Genomic DNA, 16,310 nt, shown 5'->3' with positions numbered 1-16,310 from the left:
ATCAAACGAAGAGGAAACAGTCTCTTGTTTAGACAATGTTGACATAAAAAACACATACTCAAAGTACTTTGAATATTCACTGCAAAATTGTCTCATATTTCTGAAGAGGAATGATCTGGTATTCTATATTTTCCATTAGATTTCTTTTTCTTTATTTTTATATCCAGTGACATGATCTTGAATACTTTAGATATTTTTTACGACAATTTTGACATCCAATGCACAAGCTTTTCATTTTTTTAAATAGTAGTTATTAATATTAAACACTTTTATTTGAGGCCAAATATAAAAAAATTACTGGTTTCTCGTCCCCTCACGCATCAATTTTCTCAGCCTCACCATTTTTCTTCTTTTTTTTTTTACAAAATGTAAAAAAATCTGGCTAACTCACATCAGTAAAATTCCTCTCTCGATCGTTCCTAGTTGGGGATACATATAGTGGAAATCATGTCTAGTGCTTTTTTACTATTTATTTTCTGTATTTGCCATATTGGAGTTAAAAAATAAAAAAGTGCCCTCATTTTCGTTTTTTTTTTTTCAAAATATTAGTGCAAGAAACTACTTTATATTTTTACTTGGCCTTAAGAAGTATTATTTTTAAACTTTCATCTATTTATCTATTCAACTTTAGGCACAATAGTGAAGGATTTGCCTAAGCAATTTTTTTAAAGTGGCAATTCCTTTACAAGACAAACACACAAGATTCTCTACATAGATAGTCTCATTATGGATATAATATAAGGCTTTAAGGGAGTGGAGTTCTTTCATCTGGTCATTTGATCATTAGAGTACCTTGTTAATTAACACATTATAATAATTAGTGCTGATAAAAAAAACTGGTTAACATTTGTCTTAACAGTTGTAATTTTAGTTCATAATATAATATTTTATTTTATATTTCTTTTACAACCTAATTCAGCCACGCAATACCTTTATTTAGCCTCATATTACCTTAATCAGCCCTTTATTGCTTTATTCAGCTCTACATTGAAGAAGAAATCCTCAATTACATTGATATATTGGCTTAAAGGCATTTACATAAAATCGGGGTCGAGTCAAATTCCTATACATTTGGACGTAGACTACCTATGCTAGGCTTGCAAACATCAATGGTTTGCCGACAATACTGCCAGGCCTTATGCAGTAGAACTAGAAAAACACTGGTAAACAGAATTGATCGTAAAATACCTTAATCATCCTACAGGTACTGTCATGCCTTGGCACAGTAGTAGAGACTACCTGTAGGCCAAAACATCAAACATACTGTAATTGTAGCCTTACTATATAGTTGATTATCCGAATTAACATTTATTTGAACTGCATTTTACAGATTTTTCTCCAATTTTCATTGTATTACCGCAACCTACACTTTGAATTAAATCATCGCACATAAACATGAAACATAATTTGTCAGTGAGTAGAAATTTACAGACAGTAGAAATTTACAGACAGAAAGTCAACTGTGCATGTGTACAGATAATGCATGGACAGTTTTTAAAACTGTTCAGCAATTTCTCACACATAACACACTGCTGAGCATTTACCACTAAAGAACAAACATTTTTACTCCATGCTAAGAAAAACTAAAAAGAAATATTTCCTTGGCAATTTTATTAGCATTAGAGACTAAAAGATATAGATTATACAAATGCATTCATATTCAAACGTTAATTGGGTTTGTAAAACTATGTCAGTATCCATACACAATCTCACAGTACCTTAACTGAGCCTCACATCCTATTCAACATCATAATTTAGTACCTATTTAAGTCACATTATCTTTTCTTATTCATTTGATTTCCTTTCATTTTATTTGGATGTAAAAACATTACTACATGGCTAAATTTGACATACTATACTAAAAGTCTGAATAAAATCACATCATTGCAGGTAGTACAGTACTGCACTAGACCTCTACGGTACAGGTAATGTATATTCAGCTTTATAGTGCATTATTCAACCTAATAATAAAAACAGCAACACTGAATATCAATAAAGCTGTAAAGATGCCATCCTTTCAATCCCAAGTTTCTGGGTTCAAATATTATGAAGTACTATGATTTTTTTCGCACAACTAAAAACATCTCCATTCCTTAAACCTTATAATGAAACTTTTTTAAAAAGGGCCTATCTAGTCTACACAATCATGCATACAAAGATAATCATTTACAATTCAAAAAATGTAGAAAACTAGGTATTAATAGAGACCTTCATATCATTATTTTGAAGCTCAGACTATGTCAATCTAATTTGATTACCGAAGAGAAACTGTTTGCTTGGGAGCATCTCGCAAGCTGATGTCCCGTGAGTAACATTTCCGCTACATGGCTTTCTTTACTCACCTTTTTGTTAGCACATAGCTGTGGCTAGGCTTAAACAATCCTCAGGGGCTGATCAGGCTAGAGAGCTAGAAGTCAGAAATCCACTCAATTGTGCAATTTAATTTGGGGTTCAGTTTCAAGCACCTTTCTTTCTACAACTGGTGTTTGTGACATTGTAATATTCTCTAGGGTAGCTGCAGGAGCTGCTGGTTATTTGAAAGTAGCAATCAACTAGTAATTTCTTTTGGTTGATGGTGTAAACAATTGTGAATTGCCATAAAATGAATTACACTAGTTGTAGCCTGTTGTTTTCTTTAAATCACCGCCTTGAATTTAGTTTGATACTTGTTCAAACTCAGAAGAAACCTTAAATTATGTATCTGTACTACACCTATACGTCTGACAAAATTATTGATTTTGTATCATATGTAAAAAAGAGGATAAAAACATTTTTGTAGATTTCAGTACTCTGTATATTTCATGGATTCATAGGATGTACAGTATATAGGCCTAATAAATTAATTAAAGTATAATTTGATGTCAACCAAGTCATGTACAGTATGTAGGGTAAACTGTTAATGATCAATAACTATCTTAAATAAATATAAATTTTGAGAGATATTTTGCAGCAACATAAAAGTATAGATAAAAATGTATTAAAATGCATTGTATCAACAAAAATAAACCATGAAATAAATCCTACCTATACTGTGTCAAAATAAAACAAGTGAATATTTATATTATGTATAACTGCAAGAAATAAACGTCAAACTCCTTATTATAAATAATGAAATCATGAATAATCCTTCCATTACAAACTAGGGTATTGGTTCGAATTCCAACAGGGACAATAAATATTTAATACTGATCATAGAAAGGAAACTACATTTTTACACAGACTGAGAATGCCATATTGAATGTAAATCTATCATGTTAAATAAAATGTATCCAATGAGAAGGTGATAGATTGTCAATTTTGTTTTTTGTTTTATTTAAACATTCTTCTATGAGTAATTATTGTCAACAGCTGCCTCTTTGATGTGAATAAATTTTCCGTTTACAACCAGCGTTAGTAACATAAACAAATATTCCTAGCCTAAACTACATTGAAAGTTCACTGAACTTCAATTAGTTTTCATTGCAGGCTAGGGATCAACTATGTGCTGGCTTCTCGATCCTAGGCTGATTTATCGATGGTCTGTGGGAAAGAATTTTAAAAACAAATTAAAGATGGTGATGCTGCCATATTGAACATTGTAGAGAGACTGTTTGACACTTTTTTTTAGTATTAACAAACGAGTAAATGGTATTCTACCTACAATGTAGTACTTATGAATATTATTGCAATTTACATGTAGATAGAAATGCATTCTTTGAGGTAGTTTATACTTTGTATCGAAAGTGCATCAAGTGTCACTAAAAACAGCTTAGCTTTGCTGGATCAACAGTTTCAATCAATACACAAATAAAATTTGTAAAAAACGGTAGCCATGTTTGGTCTATATTAATAAACAGTAAATTGAAAACAAACAGCACTTTACAGACTAACAAATTTTACTAGCACATGGGCTACCCCTTATTATTCATACTGTATGACATATTTTTATCCTATTTGTACATTCACCTGATGAAGACCACTGTGTGGTCGAAAGCTTGTGTGTCAATAGAATGTGTTGGGCTGTGAAGTGATGTTTGTCTTCAATTTACATATAAAAAAGTTCACTCATCATAGCATACTAATTGATAAATAATTTCGTCTGATGAGCCAATTTTACAATGAGGAATGATGATAGGGAGTATGGCAACAGATATAGAATTGAAATGAATACTACAATAGATTTAATGTTATTCAATGAAAAGAATGAATGCTAGTGAATATCTACATGCTGAAGTCATTGTGCAAATGAAGGCATGGTAATGATGCTGGTAATAAGACGGATGCCAACATTTTGCTAGTGCCAATGGTTACAAACGATGATGATACTAATTGCTAATGATGGTAATGTACTATAATGTGGAGACATTTTAAATAGATTACAATACATCTGGACTAAAACAACTAAAGGTATTTAGCTCTAACTTAATTTTAAAATGATTAAAACAGTAACAAGATATAAAAAGAAACTCATGATCAGGTACTGCATGCAGTTGATGTATGGTGGGCGGGGCCACCTAGCCTTGAAGTTTGCCGCCCGGTCTAAACCTATCGCCCACCCTCAGTTTTTTCTGTCTACAGCTACAACCTTGGATGATGATCATAATGATAATGATGGTGGTGAGGACAACAAAAATAAATGTATTTAATGATCATAATGATAAACTTGATGTTGGTGATGATATTGATAATGAATAATAATAACAAGTGATTTTATTTTCAAACTTTGATTGTAATTAAAGAATTTTATGAGGTATAAAGGTCATAAGTTCTGTAATTCATTCGAATAATCAATACTGTAATATGTTCTATAAAATGGAATGCGACAAAGTGGTGATCAATGGACAACCCCTGAGAACTGCATTTCTGTTTTTCCCACTTTCCTATTAAGATTTAATTTGATTGTACAGTATAAATAAAAACATATTTAAATAAATAAATAACAAGTAGATTTTGGAGATATGTACTTTAATTTCCAACAGGAAAATTACTAGAACTACATTTTAGGCCCTATAAAAAATATTATTAGTTTATCACCCTATCTGGGCAGGAAAAGTGATGAGGGAGGGAAGTTTGTTTTTTTTTTTTTTAATTTTGCTAAAGCCAAATATTACCCTTGGGTTGTTTGCTGGTGCATTGATATTCAAAGTAAAACATGATTTACTAACTAGTTGATAAAATAAATGAAAAAAATAAATAAGTAAAATTTTTTTTTTAAATGAATTAAAATTTTTTTTTTTTTCCAGTACCATAGAAGGCATGCACGCAAGGGTGATAAACTAATAATTTTTTTATTGGGCCTTATCAAAAACTATTCAAAATGTACAAAATTACTATTTTACAATGGAAGAAAAAATTATGTGAGATTACCCAGGTTATGTTATTCAGAGTGACAGGATGAGTCAAACAATATACAGTAGGATGCCTACAACATGATGAAATTTTTATTCCTTTTTCTTTTAACCTTCTACATAAACACCACATTCTTTATGACAGATAGCAATGCACAATGACATGGTCTTTGTAACTGATACGATTACAAGAAAAATAAATCAATTACAATATCAATGTCAAAAAAGCAGCTGGAAAGGATAGTCATGCAAAGAGGCTTCAATTCATAACAACAGAACCTTAATAAACATTCATCTTGTTTTACAAAGAGTTGTTAATATTAACATTTCGTCAATGCACATAGCACTTCAGATCACTGAATGTCATAAAAGATCGAATGATCACAGCTCTCGAAAAGCACCTCACCAAACTTGTTTTGTTTTGCTACAGCAAACGATGTGGCACTTATTACTGTAAAGATCTAATTACATTTTGAATAAACAATGTGGTACTTAATTATATTTATACCCACAATGAATTTATGCTTCATTTACTCAGAAGAAACAGTCAATTTCTAAATGTATAATAATATCATTGCAACAAGTATCATGATACTATTTTGGCATTCCAATAATCTGTAAAAAACGCAAGTTCTTAAGTAATCACCTCTCTTGAAAAAGCTTGACATTAAAGCTTCTAAAAAAAATAGTTTAAGTGGCTACAGTAAGTGCAGCTGTACTTATTTAGTTTGCACATAAACATTATTACTAGGCTTTACATATGTAAATGTTACAACACAATAATTGTAATGGGTAGCTGTACTGCACTTGCAGGGAAATTACAGTGCGAAAAAATAATTTTATCAGATAAAGAAACTGTATCAAATAAAATATCAAATTTATCTCACCAGTAATTAATTGCAACCAAAGATGTGTGGTGCCATTTTAAAACAATAAAGCAAAATAAAATGTTCAACTTAAATCAAAGAATTCCAAATTAAAGAATATTCTAAATCAAAAATAAAACTACATAGAGCTCTGTTAATTGACTTGGTAATAAAAATATTTTCTTATTCTAATTTTAAATATTAAATTTGAAAGCTACCTGTAATAGTACCATTATCTTGTTCAGGCTACGTTCAGACCTGATAAATACTGTACACAAGGCGTATCTAACGTCGGGCATATGTTAATCCGTGACGTAACTAGTGTGATGTCCAGACTGCGTGATTAACCAACGCTAGAATAAGTATCTGCGCAAAATATTTGTATTCATAATCGTGCATTTTATTTCCTGTTTTGTGAGTTCAAAATCGTTGATGCATGACTGTGATAACTCAGTGGTGTACACTTAAATCTGGGGTCTGTTGGTGGATTAATACTGGCGTTCGCTACGCCACGCACAAGTTCACACCACTCGATTAACATTATCCTAGCGAAAAACATGTTGTGTCTGAACATATCCTTTAATTAATTTTAAAAATTTATTTTTTTAAAGTTTATAGGTCAACATAGAGAGTACAGTACATTCAGAAATTCTTTCAAAAAGTGTAGGTGACTTGTAGTAACAGTATACATGTATAATACATGTCTACAGATAGTAAATTATTCACACAGGTGTATCTCTCTGTGGATGCAAAATTCAATAGACACACAGGTAGCATTATAACAGTATCACTGTTGTATCTTACTGTACTGTACCGTACACTTCTAAGGAAATAGGCTTAAATAATAAACTACTATACATAGGCTAAAGTATATCATCAAAGCAATGTTCAAAATAAGATAGAGCAATTTTAAACTACGGAAGAGGAATTTAACTAACAACTATAATTAACTTTATGAGCAAAAGATGAATAATTTTGTTACTGCATTTGGATTAGTGTATAATTGAATGTATCATATACACTAGATACTTGTTAATTGCGGTGATAAATGTTCTCTATCCTATACAGAAAAAAGTAGGTAAGCTATAAAAAACTTATTAAAATTCTGTAGCATGTAATTCTAGTCTAACTGCTATATACATTCAGTAACATTATGTTTCAAATGTACCATTAAGATGAGCTGGATACTATTATAGCCCCCTAAGTATATAGTACAATTGTTTCCTTGTACTTACAGTATGTTCAGTATCATTAGCTGGTGATTACTGTTTTACATGTTAAACTACTGTATACATTTTTTTTGCAACAAATTACAGTATTACTGATTACCTATATCTGTTCAGTGTTACAGTATCTAATCCCTGATTATTTTCAATGACCTTTTGTCATCTATTAATTCATCAATGTACTGTACTATACTGTAAGATCAATAATATAGTTATTCTGCCATAAAAAATTATGAAATATTGTACCACAATCATAGTATAATAATAATAATTAATTGCAATAAACTGCATCTACCGTATGCACTTTAAACACCTACGGAACACATTCTCAGCTCCCATAAGCCGCTAGAATCAGCGCATGGTATTACAGTATGTAGATCCTACCAGGTACCCACTTGTACTCCTGGGTGGAAAGAGACAAACATACTGTAGATAAAGTACCTTGTCTAAGGACACAAGCAACTTGTACAAATGAAGGTGTCTAACCTCCCCACCTCCAGCCAGAGTCCGAACCACAACCTTTTGCCAACTGCTTCCACAGGTTCAATAAATTTAATTGGTCCGAGTTGGGAACTTCATCATTAATATTTTGTACTGTATTTTAAACAATATAATTAATAAAGATGAATCATCTAGAAGACCGAATTACACACTTCTTTGTATGAATGGGTTGTGGCAGGAAAGTGGATTAGTCTGTGAAGAGATTTATGTAGCGCCACTGGAACACTTCCCTAGAGATTCATGATGGTAGTGCAATGTACATGATTGCCTATGATCTCAATGTTCAGGGAACTAAAGCACCTCTAAATAGGAAACTAGATCGAATTGCTGCAATACAATACTGTGTTGAATTGGACCCTCCATGCTCTAGCCAAGTCTCTTTATGAGGCTTTACGAATGGAGTAAAATTATTGTGTACTGTAGAGACTTGATTAAAATATTAGCATTTTTTACAGAATTGAACCTAAATGTTTGGAATTTAAAGGCAAGCACTATAAACTTTAAGTCATAATTTTACTCATATAGTGTATGCTCCTGTATCAAACATTCTAACATTAGTTTCAAATGAATCTTAAGACTTAATATTTTTTTATAAAACATTATTTTTTAAAATAATAAACTTATGTTTTTAATGTAACTAACAATTATATTTGCATACTTTTGACATTTACTGTACAATACAATGGTGTTTTAATTGATGTATGCATCAGTTAATTAATCAATATATCATTCAATTTAATATGCTTTTAGTAGAAATGAATACAAAACAAGGACTGAACATCAACCTTGCCGGGATAGAAATCTGCGTCCTTCACTTACTATAGGGTATTACTAAAGAGCAATCAGATCAAAATGCAACAAAGCCCACAGTGTATGGACAATATGAGGAAGCAGTAGACCATCAAAATACAAATAAACATTTGAACTATCTTTTCTACTGTTGATACTTGTATTCAACTCCAACCACCTATAAAATTTGCTGAATTCCAAAGCAGATACAATTTCTTTTTTTAACATAATACTTATTCAATCACAATTTCTATGTAATGGTATTAATGTGTTGAAATAATTGAATTACTTAAGTCTAAGACAACTATTATACAGTTGTTTTAGACAGTACTTATTTTTGAGCAAATTTTATTACAGGTATTGTAACAAAACAGTAAGTAAACAACACAATAAATAACCAAAAAGTGTGTTCAAAAGTGACATTGGATGTAGACCTGTAATTGGGATTTAAGTACCATTCGTTGATAAACAATCAAATTACATAGTGTTCAAAAGTAACACTGAATACTAATAGGCCTACAATTGGGATTTATATACTAGTAGTTGATAAACACATGATAAATAGTAATACTGTAGACTATGGTACACAATTTGTATACACAACACAGTACAATAAGGCACACACTGGTAAACACACAAGGACATTTAGGGCTTACTTTGTACTGTTATATTGTATAGTTATTGGTAAACACAAGAGGACACACATTGGTGTGCTGGTATGTAAACACATGATAATGTTTGGTATTTTACAGTACCACTAAGCCTCATAGAAAACCTATGACACACCAAAATAAAAATTTATCAGGATCACTTGTTAGGGCAATGGACTAATGTAGACAGTATAAACATACCTCATAGTTGCAATACAATTTGGTAGAACAATCAGTTCAGTTAAAAATACTTGTGCACATGCATACTATAATTAATAATAATTGTCATTCATATTGGACCCCACTGAAAATAAACCGTCTTTTTGAGTTATTTAGATCTGGTTATCAATTGTACTGCTGTAAGTTTTGCCATCTTTTCTTTTCCAAAATAAAATGAAAGAGTTCACATAAACTATACCATATGCTAACCTAATTTATTCATTGACTGTACAGAATAATAATCAGAAGATCATTAATTTATACTTTAAAGAATATCTCTAAAAATTCTAGGATAAGGCCCAATAAAAGAAATTATTAGTTTATCACCCTCACGCGCATGTCTTCTAGGTACTGAGAAAAAATATATATTTTTGAACAATTTTTTTTAAAAATTATTTTTATCATCTTTTAAAAATAGTAGATAGATATTGTTTGTATTATCTCAATCATGTTTTACTTTGAATATCAGTGCACCAGCAAACAACCCAAGGGTGACAATTGGTTTCCCAAAAGAAGAAAAAAAAAAGCCTCCCTCCCTCATCACTTTTCCAGCCTAGATAGGGAACTAATAATAACTTTTATAGGGCCTATGGATCAGTATTGAAACAAGCAATTTCTTAGTGTAGCCATGATAAGTGCTTGTGTTCGGATGTACATCCAGGAACAATAAAATGTGTATATGAGTCAAGTTTGACGACACAAGGGAGATATGAAATTGGTATGAATGTTTTCAAGTGGTTGAGATAAGCAAATTGACCATGGAGACATCACACAATTTTACTGCTTGAATCATGGGTAAGGTAATCTCTTCTACACATAATTTTACTGCTTGATTCATGGGGTAATCTCTTCTTCTGGTACACTGCCGCCTTCCAGATAAACTAAAGATTCTGTCGTATTGGCAATGATAATAATGTCCAGAATCCCCTTTTTTTCTGATAAGTGTAGAGATATTTTAAAACTGAATCAACTACTTTAGGATCTGATTTTCATGATTGAAGTAATAATACACAACAGTATGTGAAAAATACACAAAGAGAAAAACAATACACTACTTCTGAGTATAATGCCATAACAAACAGGAAACGATCTCATACCTTTACCAAAACAGAATAGTGTTGTCAAATAATTAGTTGATTCTTTATTAGTTAATTGGTGTAATAAATGAGGATGATATACTACTAACAAATTTAAAGACTCCAGTACATTCTTTGTAAATTGTAAATTAACATAAAGGTTGATTACAGAACATGATGCACTTGAGGAATAAAGAAAAGTTAGATTTAAACTATAAACCTAAATTTTAAAGATGTATTTTATGCACAAATTCTTTGCTTAGAATTATCAATTTTAGGTATAAAGGTCATTGTACAGTATGGAATAATTAATTTATCATGATGCATTTTAACTTAACTTAAAGAAAACCCAACTTAACATCAAAATTAATAAAGTCTAAGATGAAAACATATATTAAGAATACACTAACAATGGAAGGAAAGAATATTGATCAGTAATAATTCAAATACAGTACATTATTTATAATGCATCATAAAAAAATCCAATGTCAATTACCAATTGATTAATGACACCAATCTCAAGAAATCCCATTTAAAAAAAATATTCCATTCTTAATAGGTTTATGGAATTTGATGAGTTACCCATGATTAGCAATTGGTTTACTGCTAATAAGCTTCTTGTAAATACTAGAAAAACAAATTATGTTTTATTTCACAGCCGTCAAAAAAGATTAAGCTAGATAAAGATAATCGTAATATTTATCTCAATGATATTACTATTGAAAGGAAATATGATACGTTTTTTCTAGGTGTCTTAGTTCATGAAAACTTCTTATGGACTAGTCATCATAAATATATTGCAAATAAAATTTCTAAATCGATAGGTGTTATTAATAAACTCAAATATTTTTTCCCGCAACGTATCTTATTAAACTATATAACTCACTTGTACTCCCTTATTTACACAGTATTGCAATATTGTCTGGGCAGCCGATTATCCAACCAATCTTGACAAATTACTTAAGTTACAGAAACGTATTATTCGTATTATATCCTTATCCCCCCTTGATTCTCTGTCCGAACCTTTATTTAAGAAATTAAATGTTCTTAATATTTATGATCTTCACAAAATCCAAATTTCCTCTTTCATGTTTAAATATGTCAACGGACAATTACCTTCATCAATTTCCAATTTATTACCAAATATCTCTAATTCACCTAGATATAATTTAAGAAAACCTCATAAAATTGATGTACCGTTTTCTAGACTAACTAAAACAAATCTTTGTATTACTATAACTGGCCCTAAATTATGGAATGAATTGGATGATCAACTACAGTAATAAATTGCAATAATTTACCAACTTTTAGAAATCGTATGAAAAAAATGTATCTTTTTAATTATTATGACCAGTAACCTTTTATAATTATGGTTTGTGCTTTATAGGTCTTGATTTATTAATGTGTATTATAGTGTACTGTATATCTATTTGATTAATTTATCCTTATTATTATTATTTTTATTATTATTATTTTATTATTTATGGGTCAGGTTGAGACAAGCTGACGCTGCTACAGTAGACCTGATCCAAACCATAATTTTAATATCTATTATTTTGTTCTTAACAAATGTGATTGACTTTAATTTTCATATTTCTCACTCAAACATATTATGTCTTATGATTATGTTATGGTTAAATAAATGTTGAAGAAAAAGAATTTGAATGGTTTCCACATTAACAGCAACTATGGCAACAAAATAATTCTCAATGCTCAAGTTTAAAAATCAGGTTGTGTATATATTCCCCTGGGGTTCTAAATATCTGTTTTTATACTGGTGGTAATGTTTAGGAAATTTAAGAAATGATATCCAATGAATGTTACAAGATCGTGTGAAGTGATGCTAGCAAACTGCAATAATTCAATATACAGTACTGTATAATATTTCACACTTTTAAAATACAGTACTTTCTACACAGTATACTGTACTATACAGTAATTTATTAGAACAGCAATTTGGACTAATAGTTTTAAAATGAGACTTTTATTTATTGCAACATGCTAAAATAATCATTTTTTTTTTAAATCTGTCAAAATATTAAACAAGTTTTCCAGCTGACAGGGCAACATGGAGTAAGTTGCAATAAGCCATCATCCATACTACACTCTGTTTTATATCATTTTTTAAAAGCTTGTGCCTAAAATCAGTGGCATCTGTCTAGCCATTCACCAGACATTATACTTCACTGTACTAAACACTACTACGATTGCTAACAGTGTTCAGAGATATTTACTATCAAACACTTAAAGGCATAAAATATGACATAAATGACAGTAAATTTAAACATGAGAGTTTACTTGGATTTTTGCTTCAATCAATCACAAACATGTTCAAGTTTTCAGGGAGAAAAGCAATTCTCTCGATTGATAACTCAAAACTACAAACCAAACAACATAATTGCTTGACATTTTTCAAAATCATTGTGAAATTTCTTAATTCAAACTTAACTATTTATTTAGAGTGTGCATATCCAAATACTACCCTTCTATTTTTCTTCTTATTTTTGCAATGCAACTACTATATTGTAGGCTATTTTTACTGCATTTCTAGACCACATTTGTCTTTAGTAGTAGCTGTAGTGTTTTGTTCGTCTTTCATTTCTTCACTATAATTGACTATCTTAATATTAGGGTTGGAGTGCGCTTCCACTAACCACCCAGCGAATGTATAGTCAAGTAGGCTCTATCGATTGTAAAAAGTACTGTGGCTGCATAAATCTGCATCCACATCAGATACGAACCGAAATTCGGACCGCATTTCCAATGGCGCTGCAAATGTCAGCGCCTCTATTCTTACACTCTGATTCGATTTTCTGATTGGGTCGGTACGCCTTACGATCCGAAAATTCAGATTTCGTGTCAATGCAGCTTAAGACCTGCTGCAGTAGCACTGGCTGAACTACTGTACAAATATGAATGAAAACCAAGGACTAAGGCACATGCACAGGCTACTAGCATTCGTTGAAAATAAAGTCTACAGTACATAAACGACCCTTACAAATATAACCAACTGGTACATGCTTTGCTAAATACAGTATGTAAAATAATTGCTTGTGTGTACTGTACGTGAAGAAATACTGTAGGTAATTGAGAGACTTTAAACAGCTGCTTGGATTGACTAACTACAGTAGTAACATATATACAGATCATGAATTCAATATGGTCCTATTGCATGAATATTATTAATAAGGCATCAAATACTATCGACAACATATGAATAAGTGCAGCATCCAATTATAGTCGACAACACAGGGAGAAATGTTCGCACTGGATGAATTTTGACCAAGACAAAAAATAACTTTACTAATGGCTAATAATAGTAAAGTACCACTGTTTGCAATTGAAATTAAATATACCAGTACTGTAAATACAGTAGGTTTTAACATTTACAATTCATCACATGTAAATTGCCTATCAAGTGCTTCCAGACCATATCACACATTTAAATGTAGATGCAGACCTGTCAAGTCTCACACATCTAACATTTAACTTCGACCTCACGGCCTCACGCGAGGCCTATATATTCTCACGCATTCCAGAATTTCTTCAAATTATATTTTTTAAATGTGCTACTCTATTTTCTCAAACAAGCACAACATGTACAAACACGACTATTGGCGATAGCGATCGTTACAGTACAGTGTTCGACGCCACCTCAGCAGAAACTGAAGAAAACTAAATGGGATATCAAAGTGGCACTTTGTATCAATGTATTTGTCTGTAAAGCTGTATGTCATATCAACGCTTGACTGTATTTTCCTTAAGGTTTGTGACCTCGCACATAGTTTTCAAAAGGTCCAATCTCAAGCAAATCCAGAAGAAATCTCAAGCAAATCCAGAAGAAATCTTAAGCAAATCCAGAAGAAATCTCAAGCAAGCCAGTGTGAGACCCCTGACAGGTCTGTAGATGAACCAAATTACTTTTGAGGTGGCACTCATAAAAAAAATGTTGATCTCCTTAAAAAAGGCAGGCCAAAATTATTCTTCCTTGGAACGATTGACTTACGGCGTAGCTTGGACAGGAAAGCATTAGCCATTACGAGGGCTGTTCGCATTGGATTTTATTTTAGGGTAAATAAAGGGACCAGGATAGTTTGGCCACATGAAGTTCAATCCAAAAAATAGGGTGACGAATACAATACCAGCAGAAAGAAATTTAACAATTGTTGCTGTACAATAGGGTTTCTCAGAGCTTTCATGCATTTTATTAGGCCCACTTAGACCTTCTAGCTAGTGAGTATAGACCTCTAGGGCCTACTGTAATAATATTAATAGTAGTACAATTTTTAAAACAACCCACATATCAGTATTCAACCACAAGAATCATACATTACAATTAGCTGCAAAAAAAGTCAGTTAAAAAAGTTTTTATCATCCACATGAATATGATGTATGTTTGATAAAATTCGACCTTACCTCTAGAGCATCAAGACTCGTATATGCAGCGACTGCAAAGCCATCTATTATAAATTCTTCCCCAGAGCTACATGAGGACGAAGAGGACTCGGACTTCTTCTTTTCGTGTCTTTTTAGGCTTCGATGTCTAGCTCCTCTCTCCCTTTCTCTGCTTTGCGGCGGCGATTCCTCTTCGTCCCCGCTTCCACCTTCATTATGGTTTTGCTGTTTGGCCTGACGCATCTCCTGAGCTCTTTGACGACGGCGGGTCCTCGAACGAGGTTTCGTCTCGTTCTCCATATTCTTGACAGTTTAACCCAACAAATATTCAATAGAACAATCAAGTATGTATAATCCTCGGTATATGTTCCCACAATAGAGACATAAATCAACTAAGACAAGTGAAAATCCTACATAAATCGGTGTCCATTTTTACAAAAACAGTTCTCAATTCAGTCATCTACATTCATCTTCCTGTCTCGCGCGGAAGAATACAATTGACCTTACTGCGCCCTCATCGTTTGCAAAAACGGATACAAAACAGTAACTTTTCTGCAATATTATTACCATAAAGTATCCGTATTATTGATATTTTAGAATATATTTTAATATGTCCTGAAAAATTATAATATATATATCTATTGCATAAATGTATATAATTAATAAACCACATTGTTTTGGATTTTAGGCATGTTCCTACTTGTGCCAACTTGTTTAAGTGTAGAAAAAAAAGATTAACAACTGAATGGTATATTTATAAAATGTTATATAAAAACATTAATCACGTTGTGGTAAACTTTATTGTCACTTGGTTCCAGACACTCAGCTCAACCGGTGACCGTCATTATACGCCAGAGATAATTCAAGAAAAAGAACAAATATTGTTGTGCCTAAGGTAATTATTTACTGTCTGTACATTAAAAAAGTAACAGCACGTTTATTAAAAGGCCTATTAATGATATCAATTCAACATTTTATTTCATATCAATTATAAAATACAAACAACTTTTATTTATAATGATGTCATCTCTTGATTTTGTGCCGTATAACATGAATTATATTTAAGAATTTGGTCATGATATACAATGATAGCTTCATTAGTGTTTCTTTAGTACGTATGGTTATCAACTTGATTACGGTATGTAATTAATTGTTTTCTTTACCTATGTAGGCCTAAAATATACTTATTTATATTACTTGTTGTACCATTTATGAGTTTTGTCAGGCAATAAAAAAGGCCACATCCACTGTTAAGATTTTG

General features: G+C 31.4%; 1 protein-coding gene across 4 annotated transcripts; it reads right to left on the bottom strand.

Moving 5' to 3' along the window:
* Window positions 1–526: 526 nt before the first annotated feature.
* Window positions 527–15,527, bottom strand: LOC117115707. Of its 4 annotated transcripts, none has more exons than XR_004446601.1 (2): window positions 15,071–15,527; window positions 527–3,519 (listed from the first exon to the last, which is right to left on the bottom strand). XR_004446601.1 is itself a non-coding variant. In XM_033259621.1 (2 exons), exons 1-2 carry the CDS (start codon window positions 15,347–15,349, stop codon window positions 13,524–13,526), a joined length of 309 nt encoding a protein of 102 aa, XP_033115512.1. In that variant the 5' UTR covers window positions 15,350–15,527; the 3' UTR covers window positions 12,939–13,523. The 4 variants fall into 4 exon arrangements, 3 of the variants coding, with proteins under 3 accessions (XP_033115512.1, XP_033115521.1, XP_033115505.1); XM_033259621.1 differs by lacking the exon at window positions 527–3,519 and adding an exon at window positions 12,939–13,553; XM_033259630.1 differs by lacking the exon at window positions 527–3,519 and adding an exon at window positions 13,538–13,556.
* Window positions 15,528–16,310: the final 783 nt, after the last annotated feature.

Source organism: Anneissia japonica, unplaced genomic scaffold (assembly GCF_011630105.1).
Source record: "Anneissia japonica isolate Jap-2015-1 unplaced genomic scaffold, ASM1163010v1 scaffold199_len4679917_cov187, whole genome shotgun sequence".
NCBI lineage: Eukaryota > Metazoa > Echinodermata > Crinoidea > Comatulida > Comatulidae > Anneissia > Anneissia japonica.
Note: the sequence above shows the minus strand (reverse complement) of the source record. Positions and strands in the feature narration are given on the sequence as shown.